The sequence below is a fragment of the Falco punctatus genome (genome assembly GCF_963210335.1).
Source record: "Falco punctatus genome assembly, chromosome: 6".
Taxonomy (NCBI): domain Eukaryota; kingdom Metazoa; phylum Chordata; class Aves; order Falconiformes; family Falconidae; genus Falco; species Falco punctatus.
Window position 1 is genome coordinate 71,312,049 of NC_137585.1, and position 22,168 is coordinate 71,334,216.

General features: G+C 52.9%; 2 protein-coding genes across 2 annotated transcripts in view; both read right to left on the minus strand.

The window, feature by feature from the left end:
- AHCYL2 (adenosylhomocysteinase like 2) overlaps positions 1 to 6,943 on the minus strand; it is a 109,368-nt gene extending 102,425 nt beyond the window's left edge. The window contains exon 1 of the mRNA XM_080391296.1: positions 6,476 to 6,943. Coding sequence (XP_080247422.1) covers positions 6,476 to 6,868 — 393 coding nt within the window. The 5' untranslated portion in view covers positions 6,869 to 6,943. The remainder of the gene's footprint in view (positions 1 to 6,475) is intronic.
- A 6,595-nt stretch (positions 6,944 to 13,538) lies between these two features.
- On the minus strand, positions 13,539 to 21,609 carry SMO (smoothened, frizzled class receptor). Its single transcript, XM_080391293.1, has 12 exons — positions 19,500 to 21,609; positions 18,310 to 18,515; positions 17,901 to 18,110; positions 17,646 to 17,818; positions 17,226 to 17,445; positions 16,995 to 17,118; positions 16,819 to 16,911; positions 16,510 to 16,618; positions 16,129 to 16,314; positions 15,619 to 15,767; positions 15,397 to 15,531; positions 13,539 to 15,239 (listed from the first exon to the last, which is right to left on the minus strand). Exons 1-12 carry the CDS (start codon positions 19,756 to 19,758, stop codon positions 14,698 to 14,700), a joined length of 2,406 nt encoding a protein of 801 aa, XP_080247419.1. The 5' UTR covers positions 19,759 to 21,609; the 3' UTR covers positions 13,539 to 14,697.
- Between the last annotated feature and the right edge of the window lie 559 nt (positions 21,610 to 22,168).

A 22,168-nucleotide genomic window follows, 5' to 3' on the forward strand; every position in this document is an offset into this window, starting at 1 on the left:
TCACTCAGTCATACAGAGAAATCTGCCTATTACACCTGAGCTACCTGGCTCATTTCTTTCTTTTTAGTTTTACCTCCATCTCTTCCTTTTTCAAGCTAAATCATCATGTTTTACAATTCACTAGACAGAGTTAAAAAGAAAACTGAAAAGGTCAAACATGGCTCCAAAATTCAGAATTGCTTTACCTTGCTCAACTTTCAAGCACCAAGTCAGGGCCAAAGCCAAGACTATGCTTTTAATTGCTTGTGAATTCAAATACCAGGTTTCTGTCCCTCCAGGAAAGATATAAACACAAAGATCGTTACGTGCTTCAAAATTTTTTACCTAAGAAAGCAACACAGGGACAGTGCCACAGCCTCCCAGCAAAACTAAGTTTGCCATTCCCAGTTACAAGGTTTGTGGTACCCTGAACCACACCTCAGCTTCCCATTTCCACGTCATTACGTTTTACAGCCTGCCATCTACCTGCATTCACAGCCATTATTTTTCTACCACTTTTTCCCCCCAATCTTCTTTTATCTTCCCTTCTGTTCCTGCGCCTCCATCCCAAAGGCTGACATACTGATCTTCATACACAGTTCCAACCAGTCACACGCAGGCACCTTCTAAAATTAAACCGCACACATCCATAAGGAGACAGACCGACGAGTATTATATGTAATAAAAGAATATGGCCTCCAATGATAAGATTTTACTAAATAGCATTCAAACCACACTCATTATGAGCAGCACTTGGGAATTCAGCCTCAGGGGAAACATTTATTACCTAGCATAAGTGATCACTAGGGGTTAGAATGAAGCTGAGAAAATAGAAAACGCACAAGCACGTCAGAGATCCTTAATGGAGCACACACCTGCTAAAAAAACCCCAAATCTCTGCCCCACAAAACAATGTGGGAAGATTGCAAGGAATTTACACACATTTACAACGGAAAAGCTACTTTCATCACAGGCAATGAAATCTGCTGGGAGTCAAGGTCAGAATCATCATTTAGACAAGCCACATGAGAGTCATTTATAGTCTTAGCAGAATAAAACCTCCCATCACAGCTCACCAGTCAGGTGATGTGCCAGTCTAGCGAGCACCAGGCATTTATTTTGATGTAATCCCTTCACCTAAGAATTTTACAGTGGGGAGTTTTAGAAAGGTTATACTCAAGCAGCAACATTACACAAGGATGTGCATCTTGTTACTGTTTACTTCTACACCCTGTTTTTTCTGCTTTGCCCACAGACAAAAGCCACAGCTTTCTACAGCCACTGGCACTGCAGAGGCGGTGTAGCTCTGGAAAAGCAAGCTGTGCTCTGCTCTAGCCCACTAAATGAATCAACAGCACTGATAAACCAGCAAATCAATCCTTTCCAATTCTAAAACCTCTGTTTTAGTGATGCTAAGGAGCAAAAGAACACAGCTTGAAATTCAAGAAGTAAGCTGTGCTTTCAGTACTGAGTGGATGGGACAAAAAAAAAAAAAAAAAACCCACAACAAAACCTTTCATTGTATAAACTGGTATATGCTTAATATAAAACTTCGCGGCTACATAACTGCTGTCATTTAAACTTCCCAGTATGGTGTACAAGCATTTACTAAGCCTTACTTGCCAAGTAGTTACGAATCATTAAACTGAGAAGTGCATCTGTGTATGTTCTCTCAGCTAACAAAAGAGGGGCACAGAGTTGTCATTACAAGGCCAAGATCATCCAGCTAATCAGTTGGGGAGTCTTAATTATAGCCCCTCAGTGCACTTGTGGTGGGAATCAGTAACATTTCCAGGAGTTCTGCAACATTCAGCTGCTTTGATCTAGGAACGCTCTAAGAATTAACACAAAACGTAAGTGGCCACCACCACCCCAAAGCCAATGAGTGATCATCTAATCATCAAAACACTGTTCAAATCTAAAACTGTAAACAATTTGCGTGACTCAGGGTCTTGACTCATATCCATGGATAAGTTTAGCCTGGGACACCTGAAACTGTTACTCAGCCTCATGGCTCACCTCGCTCTGGGAGCAGCAACGGCAGAACAAACCGCACATCTCCTGAGTCACCCCAGCCAGCTGCTGCCAGCACCCCATCACTAACGCTACAGCCGAGCCAATACACCATCCAGCCGCTGCTGGAGAGGCCTTTCCATTCCTCCCATCTCCACTAACCTGCTCGTACCACTTCTCCCATACCATTCCTGGCTCTTCCTTGACCCCACGCTGGAGGGAATTATGCCAACAGAAAACTAATTCAACTTCAAGCAAGGAATTTTATGCAGTTTAACCTCCCTGAACTGCCTCATCTTAGAGCCACCTGAGAACGTGGCAGGAGAGTAAGGACACACAGTCAGAGGCAAGAGAAGGTCTAGACCACCCCAGAGCTTCAGGCCATCAGCCCCCATCTCAGACACTGGTCAAAGACCCACTCACCAGCCCTTGTCAGAAGCAGTAAGCTCTGAAGCAGCGCCAGACAACCAGAGGTTGGCTACATCTACCTGGGTAGATGCATGCAAAGGTCACAGCCACATCCATTAGTCAGTTAGCTGTAAAAGTCAAAGTCCAATATCATCTCAGAAATAAGGTCTTCTAGCCATTTCTTGAGAGGGCGGATCTACAGCAAGAATCCAGAGAGAACAAAAATGTGATGACAGAGATCTTCCCCCAGATGTGATGGGAACCACCTCTGCAGGTGTCATGAAGACAAGCCCAGCGTACTTGATTTTGACTTCTGGGTTTGCAGGAGTGCCATCATTTCTTGTATGAGCAGGTGTGCAAGACTGCAGAACCAGGTCTATACATCAGCTGTGATAGTACAACAAAATGAATCAACTGCCTAAATAAATGAAAATACAAACTTGCAAAAATGTTAACACTTGCCAGTCCAGGCACGTATACTGTGCCCATGTTATCAAGGTAAAATATTACTTTAGCACACCTAAAGGCAGACAGACACAAGTAAAATACTAAACTTTAGTACATTTTAGTTTTAAAATGAAGAGTAGTATTACAGGAAAGAACAGTCATGGCTGTTTACTGGGAACTCTGTGCTGTGTCAGTACTATGAAATAAACATTTGGTCACACAGTACTTCAAAAACGCATGTTAAAATTTCAAGGAAAGGGAAAAAACCACAGAAAAAACAGTATTTATGTATTTAATACATAAATCAATCAAGAAAAAAATACTGAGATTTTTTTTCTTCTAGACAAACACTGTGAAGAGCTACAGTTTAATGTTTCACTGCAAAGCTGATATGATATTACTTATCTATTTTGAATAGACCCTTACCTTTATTTCAGGTCCTAAAGAAAGTTCTATTGGATCTGACAAAAAAAAAAATTATCTGCTTCTTTTAGGCTTATTTATGCACTAAACCTTCTTTCAACAGATGCTTCAGCTCTGTGTGCCCAATTTTTTAGTCACAGGACTAGGAACAATTTTATGGCTACCAAATCTGGTGTTTTATTTAAATAACATGACTTCCTAAGAGACGGTGGAAAGGACTCTGGATTTGTAAATCCAGTAAACGAAATGCCTCAAGTCTCTGGAACACACACTGAAGTCACTGGAAAGCAACAGTATGAAGGGAAAGAAAGAGAACGAACAGTATGTACTCCCAGATACCCTCCATCAACACATCTCGCTTCCTTTAGCAACCAGACTCCTAAACAAACTCATCACCCAAAGCAAAGGAAACCAGCTGGGGTTTTGCTGCTCCATAAGCTTGCTGGCTGTTCCTCATGCATCCAGGTTTCTCCTGAAAGCCTGGCATTCTTTGCTTCTCCCTTATAAAAGGCACCCTCTGCTGCTTTTAGGAGTATAAAGGGAGAGCAATGCAGATAACTCCATCACTTGCCATCCTTGACTTATCAATGCTATTGTGTCATCTAACACCACGCTCCTCTCACCAGACAAGAGCTGGACTTCAGAAGGGGAATGCAAGGAAAAAAAAACTATTTGTTGTTTTTTTTTAAAAAAAAAAAAGGCAAGAAAGAAAGAAGATCAATAAAGGAGGAGTTTAGAAGTATTAAGCACACTTGAGGAGAAATAGGGATACCCTGAGGGTCTCTAAAAATGGAGAGATGAGATTAGTATATCAAATGGAGAGGGCTCCATACACTGGGGACAGAAGTCACAGTCTTAGTGGAAAAATGTCCTTTACCAAGGAACTGAGGCATTTCTAAGAGGATGAAGGAGCTCTTGATCCAGACTCTCTTCATAGGGAGACATTGCCTTACAGAGATGCACTCCTTCCCTGAGAGCCCCTAAGAGAGACTCCCAATTTCAGGGAGGCCACAAAGGAGAACATCAGTTATAGAGGCAAACCCCCTCACCCTGCACCTTCTGAAGGGAGAGGAAATACTAGAATAACAATTAAAGAGAGTGGAAGTCAATCAATATGTGCTTTTTACCCCAAAGTTTCAGGAAGAGAGAGATTCCCCTTATGACCACAACACCTCTTCCCCTACATTCCCTCAAATTGGTTCTTGCATCACAGGGGAGAACTCTTTCTCCCAGGATTTCTGAAGGGAAAGGTGCCAGGCACCAACATCTTAGGTTGCTCCTACTCAGGAGTCCCTGTGGAAAAAGTGCAATCCCATGGAGGGATGTTTGGCTGTGTCTGCAGGAAACTACATATACCCCACACACACTATAGGGAGTATCTACATTCATGGGTGCATCCAGCTGAGAAGCATGGATACGCATGGATGTATCTGTGTGAATGGGTCAGAGTGGACTTGGGTGCATCTATAGGTGGACACTGGTATGGGCATCATCTGTGTATGCAAAGCATACGAAATGGGGATGTCTATACATGACACACATGGGGCTGTCTGCATGCATCTGAATGCATCTATGTCTGCTGGGTGTGGGCAGATGTGCAAAGGTACAAGTACATGCCTGAGCACGTGGCGTACAGGTGCCTGTATGCACAAAGGTGCTTCTCTGCACCCATACATAGGCATCCAAGGAGAGCCTGTGTGCCTCAGTGCATATACACCCATCTCTGTCAGTGTTAATGCAGCTATAGACACATGTATGCACACCTGTATGCATACATGTGTACTGAGAGGTACAGGCATGTGCACCTGTTTGCATCCCTATAGATATCTAACCATGTAAACTTGCAGGTATACTTCCCCTGCATGTGCAGGTATGCATCACACATGCATATAGCTACAGCACATAGACAATTGTATGTGTGTACACATCTATATGCATGTTTGTACACATACCAGCATGCATTATGCAAGCGTGCAGATCCACATCTGTCTACTTACCTTCACATGTGTGAGTTCATATATTACACAAGTGGATGCACACCTATGGATAAGCCTACATATTCATGTGTAAGTAAAAAAACGGTTGCAAACACATGCATAAGCAGCTAAGGGGACCCCTGTACATGCATATATACCTAGGGGGTATATATACATAAACAATGTATGCATCTAAAGGTCATGCACCTGTGCACATAGCACACCCATGGTGCAGATGCACGCTTGGTGACAGCACAGGCACAGTTGAAGGGGGACAGTGTGTACCTGCCATGTCCATAGGTGCACATCCAGCACACACATGCCGGGGAGACAGCGGTCTATGCATTCCCAGCATGCACCCATACACCTCGATGGGCAAGCACCAGGACAGGGGCTGTGCAAACCCAGCCCTGAATGTGTGCAAGTGTGTACCCAACGATATACCCAGAGGCACACACCTGTGCACATGTACACCCAGCATCCATACTGGGTATGCCTGATTATCCCTTGCATACAATGGGATGGGCAGCTCTGTACGTTTTTATGAAGTGCATATCTGCATTTCCAAGCAAGCAGATAACCCCGGGGACGTGAACCCAATGTGAACCTACACACACCCAGGAGCTCACATACCTGGCACCTGCATTTCCCACAAACATTCCCACAGCCAGGCACAGTTGAGTGTGCAGGAGTGGGGCATACACACACCCAGTGAGTACCAACACTCCTTGGCAGACGTGAGCGTGTAAGCAAGTACATACCCTAGGAGGCAGGCACACCTCTGGACACACTGACACAGACGAAGAGGGCAGGATCACGCTGGTCACACGTGTCCGTGGGCATACCCAAGGCCTGTGTTTGTGTGTGCACCCCATAATTACCCACAGGGCAGGGGCACACGGGGACACAAGGAGCCGATGGGACCCCACGTCCTCGGAGGAGCATGGCCCTGACACGCGGTCACGGGCACACCCCGGGGCACACCGACACCCCACGCGTGCGTACCAAGGACCCCCACGCCAGGACGGCCTCTGCCCGGAGAGAGGCAGCGCCGCATCCCCAGGCACCGGCAGGGCTCCCCTTCCCCGGTGGGGTCTGCCTGTCCCCCGGGGATGTCCCGGTGGGGGTGCAGCGGGACGGGGCGCACAAAGACGCGGCGGGGGGTCCCCGCGCCCGCGGGCGGGTGCCCTCCCCCCGTGACACACACCCACAGCTCCACTCGCCGTTACCTTCTTGACGGTGCGCGGCGCCTCTGTGACGGTGCCGTCGGGGCTGACGAGCGCCTCGGCCGCGGCGCCGCCGCTGTCGCCGCCGTCGCGGTGCCGGTGCTGGGGGTGGTGCGGGTCGCTCCGCTTCATGGCCGAAGCCTGCGGCACCTTGGCGGCGCCCGGCGGCAGCCCGGCTGCGGCGGACAGCCCGGGGCAGCCGCTCAGCGGAGGCCGCTCACCGCCGCAGGAGGACGCCGGGGCCGCCTCACGCTCGGTGGCCGGCAGCGGGCAGGGGGCCGCGGCCACGCCGTGCCCGGGAGCGTGAGCGGTCACCGGCTCCGGCCCCGCCGCCTTATCCATGGGGCCGCTCAGCTCCTTCAGCTCCACGGCGGGGGCTGCCACCTGCACCGACATCGCCGCTACCGCCGCCGCCTCCAGCTCCCTCAGGCACCACCCGCCCCCTCAGCGCCCGCTGGGCACGCCGGGACGTGCAGTCCTCCCGCCCGCCGCCCCGCCCCGCCCGCCGCCCCGCCGCGACTACAACTCCCGGCAGCCTCCGCGCCGCCCGCCGTGCCCCGCCTTCCCGCGCCGCGCCGTGGAGGCGCCTGGGAAATGTAGTCCGGAGGAGCCGCGCCGCTGTCCCGCCGCGGGGGCCCGCGGGGACAGAGGCGCGGAATGGCGGCGGCGGCGGCAGGCGGCAGGCGCGGTCCCGTCAGGGCCGTGGGGCTCCCCGCGGCCCCCGCACCCTCTCTGGGCGGCCGGTGCCCCGCTTGACCCCCCCCCTCCCTCCTCCCCCTTCCCGTGGAGAACTTTGCGGCTTTTTCACATTTTAGTGGAAATGTCAGCGTTGTGGCCGGTGCCCATCGTGCCACTGGTCGCAGGCCGCTGAGCACCCGCAGCGCAAGGGGCTGTGCCAGGCTGCTCTCCTGGGCCCGCTGCGCCGCCACAAGCAAAAGCCTCGCAAACCAGGAGCCAAGACGTTCTGGCGTGACGAATGTGACATGCGAGAGCCTGGAACGCTGCTGTCTGCCAGGCCCAGCCAGCCCACCAAGCCCCTGCACGGGTCAGCCCTGCTTCAGGGCCTTCCTATGAGCAAAAGCCAGTAATGAGTCATGTTTACCAAAATCCAGTTCTTCAGGAAAGCTTCTTTTAGGGAAGGGGCATTCAAACCCGTCCTTGGTTTGTTTGTTTGTTTCTAGTTAACTGCTATTACTGTTATTATGATTAACACAGTATCCCTGGGCACAAGCCAAGGAGCAAAGCCCGTGGGTTAGGGGCTGTGCAAATGCTAAGCAAGTGCAATGTTCCTGTCCCGTTCGAGGGATGGGAGGTTGCATCCAATGTGTCAGGCCAGTTGGAGGCAAAACAACTGTTTCTTGATACCAAGGGGGCTGTGATAGCCAAGCAGGAGGGATGCGGAAGAGGATGGAATATAGAGAGGCACGAAAAGCTTGCGTGGAGTTTCAGGATCCTCCAAAAGCCAGAAGTTAGAAAAGTGCAGGACAAAACAACTGGCAAGATTGCAATGACCAGGAGAGTTTCCAATTGCCAAGTTAACACTTGCAGCCCAGAGCCTTTAAGTCACTTACAAGCCCTGGGTGAGCTTGGTGTTTGGGATGAGCTGGCTGTGAGATGAGGTGGAGGGAGAGGAGGAATCCACAGGAAGAACCCCAAAATCAGGAGGCAGAGGAGAGATAAAGGGAGAGGGGCAAGAAACTGAGAAGCTGAAGGAGGATTTCACGCTTGGAGAGGAAGAACCTGGTCAGCAGCTGATGACGCGCTGCATTGGTAAAAACTCACTGGGGACAGGAGGAAAAATGGTTTCATTATATGCAAGGGTGGCAGCTGGACTGGAAAATGTCTAGGACAGAGGCGAGGAGAAAAAGGGCTGTAAAGCATTTAATGGGCTCCAAAGGCAACCCTGTACGAGAGACGAGAGACGTCAGAGAGGATGACGGGAGGAATGTGTGAGTAGGACTGAAGTTAAAGGAAAAGCAGCACATTACTTTGTGCGTGGAAAGTGCTGGGGAGAAATCCCAACTTTATTGAACTAATGCTATTTCCTTACTGAAGTGAAATCAGAATTTGCATGTGGGTGTCACAGCACATTTCTCCCCCTTCCTAGTATCAGAAAGCTCAGTCTCAGGACAGATTTCAGTCTCAGAAGGGGCCTTTGAAAGCAAAACTTTGAAAGCTGTGATGGGAGGGATTTGAAGTTGTAGCAGATTAATATCCCTCCCCTTCAATATACGCTATGTGTTTCTTGCAGCCATAAGACAAGAGCAGGCTCCGTGCAAAGCCCCAGCTGCTGCAGCACCATGGGTTTCTCCTGCAGAGTGGGGCTTGTGCTGACCTGGAGTGCCGATTCCCCCAGGCAGAAATCCTCCAGATGTTATCATCTCCTGGTGCTGCAGATCCCACAATCTGAAAAAAAAAAAAAACCACAAACACAAACTGCCAGGTTGTTTTGCACACACCTGACCTGGGGGAATCTGTTGCTCAGGCAATGTCCTGACCCCAAGTTTGGTCCTTTGTGCTACCCGCACCCCAGCCATGCATGCATCACCCACCTGGCTAAGTGTAGGATCTTCCAATGCACTTGCCCTGCTCACCTTTTTAAAGAGCGCAGTCCTCAAATGGGGTTACCAACAGGGATGGTATTTTCCTGGGAAAAAAGTCATATACTAATTTCAGCATGTCCAAACACCCTTGGTGCTAATTGGAGATGCCTCTGTCGTATCAGGGCACAAACCACTGCTTGCGTGCTGAGCAAATAGATGATATCACAGCTTGCCAGCGATCCAGCAAGCGGTCCACACTACCAGAGGAATCTGCTAGGCTGTACTCGACAATTTATCTGGGAAAAAAAAGGATATCAGGAGAGGAAGGGAGAGGCCATTTGGTTAGGGAGGATTGAGTGGTTTAAACAATCGGGGCTCTGTGAGAGTGGCACCAGCGGTGCCTACAAGAGAGGTTGGGGCTGGCTCCTTCCCCATGCCGCGTGTGTGGAAGAGAGCAACAGGGACAAGAGACAGGCAGTGAGGCAGGGCTGCCTTTGCCTGAAAATAGGTTTGTGGCACCTTTGGAGAAAGCAGCCTTGGATGGGAGAGAGTCTTCCCCTTGACAGCTGTAGCTGTGTGTAGACCTGCGCAGGAGACAGCCCAGTTTCTTGTACCAATGATAACCACAAACACCAAAATTAAGTCGGAAAAAGAGTAAAATGGCTGCGGTCTCTCCCAGAGCTGTAAGGGCAGGCTCAGCTGTTCTCTCCAGCCTGGTACACCTGTGTGTGCTGCTGTGGAAATACCTCGTTCCCGGATGGGCTGGGGATGGGAATGCTGTGCATGGTGGAACCAAGCTAGACCCAGTCTACGCCTCAATGCCCATGGGCCTGGCTTATAGGGTCCTGTTTTGAAGGGACCCATATGCTTGTGCTGCCTGGGAATCAGCGTACATAAGCCCCCAACAGGGAGCATATCGTAGCCCAAAGGTGAGGGAAGAGTGAGATTAGACATCGATGTCAGGCATTTTGTAGCCGTCTCTGTCCCCTTTGCTTCCTTGGCACGTGATAACCAGAGATGGAAGAATGGAGGAAAACCCCAGGTAGACACGTGAGCGCTCTAGTGCAGACACCCATACTTTGATCTTGCACAAACAAAGAAAACCCAGTTTTTTCTCCACCACAACAGCTGCAAAATCAAGCGTGGCTGAACCATCCGGCTCATGAATTGCCGTATTGCCCTGAAATCCTCCATCTGACCACACTGCACTGTGGGGAATGGCTGGCATCGTGCAGTGATGGCTGGGAGGAGACCGAGCTGGTTACTGGGTCAGCAGAGCGCCAGCCACTTTCACGGTCTGGATTTGCCTGTTCCTGTGATGTTTGGTCCTAAAAAAATCAAGCCAACAGCCAGGAGCGTGCTGAGGTTAGTGACGGAGGGCAGGAGTGCTCGGCACAGATCCTCTTTGCTTCCCTGATCCTAGTTAAAAGCAGCCCAGCCTCTCTTAACAGGGATGGTGTGAGCTCCTGTAAAACCCCATGGCACACAGTGATCTAGCCACAGAGCACCGCTACAAAGGCTAAGCCTTCCAGAGATGAAGGGGGGGGCGGAAGGTATTTATATGGAAGTTTTTCAGTTCTTTAATACCCTACTGTAAGCCAACAGACACAGTAGTCATTTTACCGATACATATGTAAATAATCCCAAACTAGAAGTCGATACCACACTATATTAGCTCTCCTAATTGTACCTCCTGTATTACAGACAGGAATTTAAGATGATTCAGCCTATATCCCTGCCTAATGGCATTTGGACATTTGATACGAGCAATCCAATTTTACTGCAGCTATTGATTTGTTCTGGCAACGTCCCTGCGACTGGCCTGTGCTGTCGTAGTTTTCATTCATTTAATTACGGCAAAGGCAACTAGATGGCCAGCTAGCACCGACATTTGTCCGTGAGGGTGAGTGGTTAAATGTACTCATAGCGAATATTATCCAGATTCCTTGAAACCTCCCTGCCCAGCCCTGATGAACACTCTCGAGGGTGTCTGGGGAGATGAGTGACCCTCCTGCACCTCCCAAAACCACTTAAAACGCAGAACAGTGGGACAGGGGTGCATGCGCGTGTGGAATTCCTCTCCCTGCACTTGATTTTCATGAAATCTTTGCAGTCTTTACCTACAATTTTCTCTGCCGAGAACAGCAGAGTACTGTGCCAGGGGCATGCCCGACAGACAGACAGACATGCACAGGCATGTAACCCTATGAGCCTTGTTTCCTTAGGAAATCGGCTTAAAATAATAACTGGAAGATATTAAAGCTGTTTCACAATGGGAAGGCAGGCAGGGGGAAGAGGAAGGGCTCTTAGCTCCTTTGTAATGTAAAGTGGAGCCTGAAATACTGCTTCTCACCTAAAGGGAAAAGAATAATAAATAAAAGGATGTTATTTACATGTGACCATGTGAGATCTTCCCTTTCTTTCCTGAGGATACTCGATGTACAGCTGGGGAAATTAACTGGGTTTTGCCAGGCAAGGAGCTGAGCAGGTGACACCTGGGTCACCAAAGGGAGATTCAACCCTTGGGTCCTTAAAACTTGCCAGTAACCTTCCCCGATGCTGATAGAAATGGAGGGAGAAGATGCTCTTGCAGAAAAGTTCAGGGGACATGGTGTGGGGAGCAGGACCCTGTTCCAGCCTTGTCCTTGTCCCTAATAAAACTGCCCCAGTCCTGGCATCTCCTCCACCGGCGCTGGCTTGGCCAGCCTGGGACTGCCTGGTCCCAGCATCTCCTCCATCGGAGCTAGCTTGGCCACCCTGGACCTCTCCAGTCCTTTTCCAGGTCCCACATCACACGCATCAGTGCCACTGTGGGCAACTGCACAGCTTTTGCTGCTCACATTAGTGCTTTCCTGGCTGCAGTTTCCCTAAGAGCAGCATCAGTCAGGGTAAAGCCACGGTGGTGGCTGCCAGCAGCTGCACTACCCCGTACCCATCCTATGGCCAGAGGAAAATGCCCTGGAGCAGAAAGTGGGAGAGACAAGGCAAAGGCACCTCCCTGCCTTCTGAATTCTTCTTAATTCTTACTCCCCTGCAGAACCTGACGCCGAGCAGTGTACACCACCATGAGCACCCACGGTGCTGAGCAGGACCACCAGCCACTTTTGGGTGAGGATGCTCGGTGCTCCCAGCCTGGTGCCAGGGCAGGATGCTCCCAGCACAGCAGGTGTAAGAAGTTGGTCTGAATTTGTCCCTTGCCGGGCATTGCATCCCTTTTAACCAAGATGTTTTAATCATAACCATTTAAATGGGGGGGGGGGGGGGGGTGGTGGTGGTGGTGGTGGTTGCTTCTCATTTTTCCCACTAGAGCAAAGAGCTGGTTCCACCTTCTGAACCCTCTGTGAGGAAGATGGGGTGTTGCCCAGGATAAATCCTTTTAAAAAGCCACTACTTTGTCCTCGTGTGCCGAATTGAGGGGGCTTTTTTGGTACCTGGGGGAAAATAGAGGGGATGTGGTGGGGTCAGGACATCTGTTGTTTCCAGAATGAAGTATTTTAGCTTTTTGTTTCAAAACGGTATATACATAAACTATATATATATATTTAGGAACAGCTGCTACAATTAGTTTTTCTTTTCAAAAAGACTCAAAAACAAAATATAGATTGTTTAAAAAACAAACAAACACAAAAATATAAAAAACATTTTGTTTCACCCCAGATAAACCAGCCTTTACTCTGGCTTCCTGCTGCTCGCTGGCCCCTGTGCAGAGCCCTGCGACAGCAGCAGAGTGGGGTCAGCCCACCCCACTTGCCAAAAACCATCAGGGAAAATGCAATTTTCACCAGCCAATTCCACTCAAATTTCAGAGGGACACCTGGTCTCCGGGATAACAGAGCACCTGCATGCCTCACTCACAAGTGAAATAAAAAAAGGCCACTTTCCAAAAGCAGCATTTCTCCCCAAAAGCACCAGTCACGCAGCCCATTGCCCAGCGCTGTGGGCAGTAGCAGTGCCTGCGGGACCCCACTCTGGTCTGCACCCAGCAGCACCCCGAAACCTGAGCCACCCCATTGCAAGTTTGGGGATATTTAAACCCGTAGTGCCATCTGCTGGCAAAGGACCCCCCAATATATTGCTACCCAAGCCCAGCGAGTGTCCCCCGTAACAGTCCCCAGAGCACCCACAGACCTTCCCAGCCCCTCACACCTGCCATCTGCAGGGAGGTGGCCAGGACGAGGGTATTACAGCAGTTTAAAGCAGTTTTTAGCAATTTTTAAAGCAGTTAAAAGCACATTTTAGCAGTTTTTAAAGCAGTTAAAAGCAGGTTTTAGCAGTTTTAGCAGTTTTTAAAGCATTTCTAAAGCGGTTTCTAAGGCAGTTTTTAATGCAGTCTAAAGCGTTTTTTAGCAGTTTTTAAGCACAGTTTAAAACAGTTTTTAAAACAGTTTCAATCAGTATTTAGCAGTACTTAAAGCAGTTTTTAGCAGGTTTTAAAGCAGTTGGAGCTTTTTTAGTAAAAAAGGACAAAAACCTGCAACATTTCCTCGCACTCAAAACCTCCCCAAAGAGCCCAGGGCAGCCGCTGGCAATGGAAACTTGGCAAATTTAATACTGATACAGGAGGGTTTTCCTTTACACAGCAAAAATTAACCCATGGAGGTCACCGGGATAGAGAGAAAGCCAGGAGCCTATCAGGATTTAATATAGATGTGTACAGGGATAATGGACAGATACAAAACACCAGCAGGGACTGGAGTCCTCCTACCTCAGGGTTCGGCTGGGTTTCCTGTAACTTGGGGAGGGGAAACGGTTCTTAAAAAAAATATATATAAAAACCTTTGCTCAGGGGGCTGGTGCACCTGGACAGCAAAGGCAACCCTGACTCGCCTTGCACACCCTGGGGTTTTAAAGTTTCATATGGGTTTTTTTGCGTCATGGCTTCCCATAGTCAGGGACCAGCATCTCACCAACCCTCCATTTTGGGTCTGGTTCAGCTCTCTGGGGAGCTGGAAGGCACTTGGGACCCCTGAAGAAATAGGGGTGCACCCAGAAAAGTGGGTGTACCCTGAGGATGCTGCTGCTGCCCCATGAAGCAGGGGGGTCAGCTCATCCTGCTCTTGGTCGCAGCACCCGAGTGGAGACCGTGCCCAACCGTCACATCTTGGTGTATTATACAAAGCTTAAAAAATAAAAATACAAAAACCTATTGGCACAAGTGTTTGTAAGCTCTACGTACCATCTAGCCATGGGTGGGGGTGGAGGGTGAGCGAGGGGTGTCAGTGGGTCCCAGCACCCCGGGACACAGGACAAAGCTCACCAAAATCTACCCTGACCTACATTCACCTGCTGCCTGGTACCGCTGTCCAGGGGAGACCACCCACCCCCCATTCCTACTGGTGGCAAAGGCAGCAACCCCCTTGTCCTTAAACCCCTGCAGGACCTGGGTGGTGTTTGTTCCACCGACACCCCATTTGTCTTCTCCCAGTGATGCCAGGATATCCCAAAACTGTTCTGCCGGTGTCTTGCCGGGCTGGGATGTGCACAGAGTCTAGTCTGGGCGATGTGGGAAGAAACACCATCCTCCAAGGGGAGAAATCAGCCGTGGCCAAGCCAGGGGGATGCTTGGGACTGGCCTTGGCGGGACAGGGTGGGCTTCACTGTCCCCTCGCAGGCTGCCTGTGCTGGACGAGGCTTTGGGTCTCACCCCAAGGGTCCCTGTCCCCTTGCAACATCCCTCTGGGCTTAAAAGTCCGAATCGGCGTCCAGCAGTTCTGCTTCTACCAAGTTGGTCCGAGAGTGGATGGGGGCCAAGACAGCCCGTTGGCCCTGAGTCCTCGTCCCCCTGCCGTGGGGCAGTGTGCCAGGGTTGGGGGGCCAGAACGGACCCCCATTGTGCTGCTGGCACCTGCTGCTGGGGCCGGGACTCTCCTCCTCTGGGGATCCACTCTCAGGGCAGAAGGGGTTGCTGATGAGGTGGAAGACATTGGCTCTGCGGCAGCCATCCCATGGCCTCCCAGCAAAGGTGGCTTCAGGCTGGCTGGGCGGGAGCCCCGGGAGGATGTCAGGGGCAAAGGCGACCAGGCAGGACTGGGGGGGCAGCCGGGGCAAGTGAGGGATGGTGCTGGGGGCCAGAGGGGCTATGGAGGCCCCCAGGCAGTGCTCAGGGCCTGGGCACACCTCCTTCTTCTTCTTCCTCCGCTTCTTCTTGCGGCTGCTGCGCTTCTGCAGCTCAGGAGATACATCAGCCTCCACCACCCAGAGGCTGGCTCTCTCCTCCGGCGGCACTGCAGGACACAACGGGACAGATGAGAGCCGCCACATCCTGCCCTGTACCTCCCCACCAGCCCCAGCCCTCTGGCTCTGCCTCCCCACACATCCCCAACACCCCTCAGCCTGGTTCGTTCCCCCAAGAGATGGGCCACGCGGTCCCCAAGAACTTGCCAGGCGTCGCCACAGGCGTCACAGAGATGTCCTGGGGCAGGATAGCCCCTCTCCTGGCCACCATCTTGGTAACGTGCTGGGCCCACGCCGAGGACACATCAGCAGACGGCTCATTGATATCAAATGCTAAGCCAGCTGCAAGAAGAGGGGAGCCTGGTCAAGGGCAGGGACTTTAGGGGCCCCAGGGTGCCGCCGAGATGACCCCCTGCCACGGATACATACCTACAGGGCCGTCGTGTGAGACTGTGTGCATGCTGAATGACAACTCCTGGCCTGGGTCACGCAGCAGCTCCTTGCGCTTGGAGAAGGCCTTCGCAATCATCTTGCTCTTCTTGATCCTCTTGGGCTGGTCATCACTCTGCCCAGTCAGCCTGGGGACATGGCGGCTTAGAGCAGGAACACAGGGTGGCCCAGGCACAGGGACACACAACCCCAGGCATCACAGCTGGGGGCAAAGGGACCCTCCCCATCTCCCTTTCCCCCTCTGGACAGGGACACCAAGGGCTGGGGACTGCGCTGGATGGCACCCCTGGGGATGGAAATGTCCAACAACGGGATGTGAGACACCCACAAAGTGGGAGAAGCCACTCCATTCCTGAACCACTGTCTGCTGTGAGCCCACAACCCATCGAGCTGATGGACAAAAGTCTGGGAATGACCTCCAACATCTCAGGATGTTGGATGGGGCAGGAAGGGCCACACACAGCTGTGGTGACATCATCGGGGTCCCACCTGCACCAGGTGCGTTTCCAGATGAGCAGGGTGGCCTTGGTCCAGACCCAGGTGCTCATGGAGACCCCGGTGCCAAACATGGCAAAGAGATTGATCTTCTCCACCAGCAAGCTTGGCCGGTTCTTGATCTCACAGTCTGGGATGGGTTTGTTGGTCTGCGTGGCAATGGTCACATTGGCTTCGCACCTATGGGGACAGACATAGGACAGTGGCCATAAGGAGGAGGGCACCAAGGATGCCCCACAGCTCTACACAGTGGAGATGCGGTGGCAGTGCTGGTGGGAAACTTGAGGGTCTCCACCCTCCAATGTCCCCTGCTAAACACGAGGTGCCAGGACACTGCAAACATCCTGCTCGCTCTCCCATCCCTGTCCCACTCACAGGACATATTCCCGAAAGCTGCGCTCCCACTCTGCCTGGTTGAAGAAGTCGTAGAAGTGGCAGCCAAAAGTGATGAAGACGAAGCCAAAGGCCAAGAAGCCAAAGATGCCTGGAAGAGAAGCAGGACATCCCTGGTTTAGCCTGACCCCAGCAACACTAGGACAAAGATGTTGCACCAGCATCATCACTACAGCTTTGTCCCCACTGCAGCCACCCCTGGGAAGGTGGGGCTGTCTGGGTTCTGGGGACAAAAAGTCCCCATTCCCACTCAAATTCCCAGAGAAGTGGTGCCAATGGAGCCCTGCTTACCCAGCCGCAGCATGGTCTCATTGATCTTGCTGGCCGCCTTCTCACTCAGCAGCCCGGGATGGTTGCTCTTGATGGAGAAGAGCGTCATAACCCCTGCAGTGGAAGGATGAGGTAGTCAGGGTGAGGGGGACACCCACAGTGCCCCTGTCCCCATGCTGGGATAAGCCCACACCTACCCCGGATGAGGAAATAGCCCCCTACAATGAGGACAAGCCCAATGGGCGCCAGGACGAAGCCAGCCCGGTAGTGGTAGTTCTTGTACCCCACAAAGCAGATGCCGCTGACAGAGTCACCATCCACCTGTGGCAGAGATAGGGACAGAGGAGCTCAGCCAGCTGTAGCCACCCCTCCCTATGCACATCATCCTGGCAGGGAATTGCTGGGACATGGTATCAGGGTCCTGTTACCTGTGCCACAGCCAGGATGGCAACAGTGAGGACGAAGGGGATGGACCAGGTGATGAGGTGGAAGTAGGAGGTCTTGCCCAGCAGCGGCTGGTAGGTGGTGCCCAGCGCCTTGAAGGAGGTGTGCCAAGCATAGGTCAGCATGACGAACCAGATGACACCCGACATCAGCGAGTAGTAAACGATGACAAAGATGATGACGCAAGAGAGCGTCTCGTTGGAGCTACGTGGGGGGAGGCGAGACAGAAGTGTCACCAACCTCTACCAAGGGGACAAGGAGGAGGAAGGGGGTCTCTCCTGCCCCAAGAGTGGAGCATCCTCCATGCTCCCAAGAGGCCAGGAAACCCCCAAGAGTCCTCCTTGGTCCCAGGGACACCTCTTGGCACGTGGCCATGGTGGGATGGTGACAAAGGTGACACGTACGTGGGTTCTCCCAGCCGCATGGTGCCATCAGCCCGGCACACGATCTCATTGCGAGCACCATCCATGAACTGCGCCAACCAGCCGATGCTGCCGACGAAGAAGCAAGCATTGACATAGAAGAGGATAACGGCAGGGTAACGGTTGGAGTTCCTCCAGTCAGCGACGAATGTGGCCTGGTGGAGGTGGAGGAGTAAGGGACAGCTTGGTGCCCAGTCCCCTTTTGGGGACACCTCCCCATGTTCCCCCGTATCTCACCAGGGTGAAGAAGGTGCAGAAGATGGTGACAGAGCTGAAGGCAGCGATGTAGACATGCATTTCACGGTGCTCCTTCTCAGTGAAGAGTGGATTCTGGCACTGGATGCCGCAACCCTCCACGTCCTCATACCAACTCTTGGGGTTGTCTGTCCGCACCAGTGGTGCCTCACACTGTCCTGAGCTATTGAACTTGATGTTCTGCACCTCATTCTACCAGAGGAGAAACAAGGCTGTGAGGAGGAGGAGGCAGCACCCCTATGGTGAAGGCTGTGCTGCCAGGGTGGACGTCAGTCCCCCATGGAGGGATGGGGACAGCTGGCGTTTTCTCACTCCCGCTGCCCTGTGGGGATGCGGAACCCATGGCAACACAGTGGGGCACCCCCCTTTCCCCATGTCCTCCCCGCCGTACCGGGCATCCCTCAGGGAAGCGATCAGGCGTGCACTTGAGGAAGTCAGGCCAGCCACGCTCACGCTCCACGATGGTGCAGGGGGCTCGGGTAGCCTGGCAGAGGGTCTGGCTGGGCAGCTCCACCTGGCCATCCTCACACTTAGGCATGTAGACAGCACAGAGCAGGGGCTGGATGACGTCCCAGCAGCGTGGGGCATTGCGCAGGCCTGTGGGGACAGTGCCATCACCGGACCCGGCTCATGCCATTCCCCCAGCGTGTGGCCGCATGGGGATGTGGGGCACGATGGGATGGGGCTGAGCTCAGCAGCAGCAGCTGGGAGCACCAGCACCATCCACCCATTAGCTCGGTGCAGGCAGTGCCCAGATCTTTCTATAATGCCTCTGGGGCACCGTACCAAACACCAGGTGCTACCCCGCTCCACTGCCGTAAGGGACTCAGCCCCGGTCCCCTGCTATACTGCTCTCTCTCTGTGCTGTACCCAACCCCAGGCCCCCTGCTATATTACACCCATCCCTGCTTCCCTGTCATACAGCTATCTATACTGTACCCATCCATGATCCGCTGCTATACTGCTCCCCCTCTATACTGTACTCCCCCTATACTGTCCTGTGCTCCCTCTGTGCCCATCCGCAGTCCCCCTCCCCTCTATAACGTACCCTGTCTTCCACTACACTACTGCCCTCATGCCTGGCCTCCTACTGTGCTTCACTCCCCATCACTGTACCCATCACCAGTCCCCTGCTATACTGCTCCTTCTCTATACTGTACCCATCTCTTGTCCTCTGCTATATTGCTCCATTCTACACTTTGTCTCCTGTTCCCTACTATCCTGCTCCCCCTCTACACTGTACCCAACCCCAGGCCCCCACTATACTGCTCCCCTCTATACTGTACTCATCTCCACTCCCCAGCTATACAGTTTTCCAAACTGCACCGACCCCCAGACCGCTGCTATACGGCTTCCCTCTATACCGCACCCACCCCCAGGCCCCCACCATACTGCTGCCCCTCCACACCGCGCTCAAGCCCCCTCGATACCGCACCCACCCCTGCCCGCCCCCACAGCGCTCCCCGGCGCCCCGCACCCCTCCCCCCGCCGCCAGCGCACGTCCCGGGCCTTTCCCAGGCTCCCGCCCGTGCCCCCCTCCCCCGCCCCGCTATACCGCGGGACCTCCCGACCCGTCCATACCTGACCAGAGCAGGAGCTTTCCGTGAGCCTCCTCCTGCGAGGCGGAGTCGGCGGCCAGCAGCGTGGAGGTGGCGGCGTAGGGCAGCGCCGAGCCCAGGCAGGCGCCGTAACGGAGCCGTTCGCAGGGCGCGGGGCGGCGGCAGCGCTCGGGAACGGCCGAGGCGTTGAGGAATGGGGCGGCGGGGCAGCGGCGGCCACCCAGCGCCAGCGCCATGCCCAGCGCCAGCGCCCACCGCCACCCGCCGCCCTGCGCCGCCATCCCGGCCCGCACCGGCGCTAGGCGGGCGGCCCGGCCCCGGCCCCCGCCATGCCCCGACGCCCTTTGTTGAGCTCGCCGGGAGCGGAGCAGGGCCGCTCCTCCTCCTCCTCCTCCTCCTCCCTCGTCCTCAGCGCGGCCCGGCCCGGCCCGCCACGGCCCCGCGCCCCCCGCCGGCGCGGGCTGAGGAGGGGTGGGCGGTGGGAAGGGGGGCACAGCCCGCTTTTGATGGAAAAAGTGGCTTTTCGTGAGGAAAAAGTTACTTTTTTTTGGAGTGGGCGGGGAGGGGACGAGTTTTTGAGGAGGAAAGCGGGTTGCTGAGGAGGGGGATCGCGCGGAGGGAGGAGGGAAGAGGGTGGTTCTCCCGAGGGGGGGCTGCGGGAGGCGGGGGGGGAAGCGTTGGGTTTTGTGAGGGGAAAGTTGGGTTTGGGTAGGGAGAAGTGGCTTTTGGGAGGGGAAATGTTGCTTTGGAAGGGGAGGAGTCGCTTTTTGGAAGAGAAAGTTTGGGCTTCTTCGGCGAGCAGCTAGATTCGGGTGGAGAGAGGAGAGGGCTTTGGGAGGGGGAGGTCCGTTTTGAGGGGGGTAAGTCGCTTTTTGAGGTAGTGAAGTCGGTTTTGGGGAGGATAAAAGTTGTTTTGGGGAGCAAGAAGTTACTTTTGGGGGTAAAGTTGCTTTTTTGGATAGAGAAGTCACTTCTAGAGGAGAGAAGTTTTTTAGGGAGTTAAATCGCTGTTAGTGGAGGAAGTTTGGATTCGCAGGGCGGGGGGGGGGGAGTCACTTTTTGGGAAGGAAACTCGCTTTTTGGAGGCAAAAAGTTGCCTTTGGGGAAAAGAAGCCACTTTTGGGGAACAGAAGTTGCTTTTTGGGGACAAAAGGCACTATGGGAAAGAGAAATTTCTTTTTTAGGCAGAAGGCCACTTGGGGGGGCAGAGATAACTTTTGGGGGAGTAAAAGTAATTTTTTGGAGGAGAAAAGTTGCCTTTGGGGAAGAGAAACCACTTTTGGGGGCAGAAAAGTCAGTTTTGGGGGAGAAAATGCACTTTTTCAGGACAAAGGACACTATTGGGAGAAAAAAAGTTCCTTTTTGCAGATAAAAGTCACATGGGGAGTTACTTTTAGGGGAAGAAAAATCACTTTTTTGGGGACAAGAGTCACTTTGGGGGGGAGAAAAGTTACTTTTGGGGAAGGAAAAGTAACTTTTGGGGGGACAAAAGTTGCTTTTGGGGGAGAAAAGTAACTTTTCACAGAGAAGTCACTTTGGAGACAAAGTTTTGAAGGGGAGAAGCCATTCTTTAGGAGAGCAGCAACTTTTTGGAGATAACGCTTTTGGGGGGAGAAGTAACTCTTTGGAGGATAAATTTTTTGGGAAAAAGTTTTCAGGGGAGGAGAAGTCACTTTTTGTGGAAAGGTATTATTCTTTGGAGAAGTAATCACTTTTGGGGGAGAGAAATTGCTTTTGGGTGACCAGCCACATTTTAGCAGGGGCTGAGGTAGCTTTTGCAGGGAAGATAAACTGCATTGTTGGGGAGAAAAGTTGCTGGGGGGGGGGGGGGGGGGGGGGGCGGAGCTTTTTCAGAAGTTACTTCTCTGGGTGAGAAGTCTCTTCTTGGGGGAGGCAATGTCACTTTGGGGGGCATTGTAGGGAGAGTTTTGGGGGCATTTTCCCAGAGCACCCAGCTGATGGATGCCAGAGGGGATCACGGGCAGCTGGGAGCTGGCCCTTGGCTAATGCTGGTGCAGTATCAGGCCCGTGCAGCCACTCAGTCCCCAAGAGCCTCACACCACCTTGGGCAAAAGCCAAGGGGGGGGGGGGCGCAGAGTGGCCAAATTCAGTGCAGAGAGGTGACAGAAGGGCACAGACCTGCTGGGCCCTGGCCTGCTTCGGTGCTTCCCATCCTCACACAAAGGGCCAGGCACCGGGCCACATCCCAACTCCCTCTGCAGTGGGGCAGCGCAGGGGGACCACCCAGCCCGAGGAGAAGAAGAAACAAAAAAACACAACAAAAATACCTCTACCCACAGTTTTTGACAGCTCCAAAAGCAACAGCAAAGCTGGGGCCCACAATGCTGTGGTGGGATGGGGAGGGAAGCAGCAGCACATCCCCCCTCCCACCAGCACCCCAAAATTTTGCAGGCTTTTCCCAGGGGCAGGCAGAATAGGTGGGGATTTAGGTTCCCTCCTGCCCAAAGTCACCCCGTTGGAGCAGGGCAGCAAGCACCTCTCCAAGCTTGCATTGCTGGGGCAGGTGGGGGTGTTCTCTGCTATCTACTAGTGGGTTGTGCTGCCCTCACCCCATTCACCGCCCGATTTGGAGCCCCACAGGTGACCCCCACCAGCATAATACTGTTGAGATGATGGAGGCACTGCACAGGAAGGGGCTGGCATCCACTCTGTCCCCACCAAGCCACCCCC

Bases quoted from the DNA above. Each gene is read 5' to 3' on its own strand.
- SMO (XM_080391293.1), bottom strand. From the start codon at position 19,758: ATGGCGGCGCAGGGCGGCGGGTGGCGGTGGGCGCTGGCGCTGGGCATG. The intron at 17,819-17,900 runs GTGAGATACGGG...CACCTCCACCAG, and splicing joins TCTGCACCTTCTTCACCCTG to GCCACATTCGTCGCTGACTG. The intron at 15,768-16,128 runs GTGGGACCCCGA...CCATGTCCCCAG, and splicing joins TGGAAACGCACCTGGTGCAG to GCTGACTGGGCAGAGTGATG.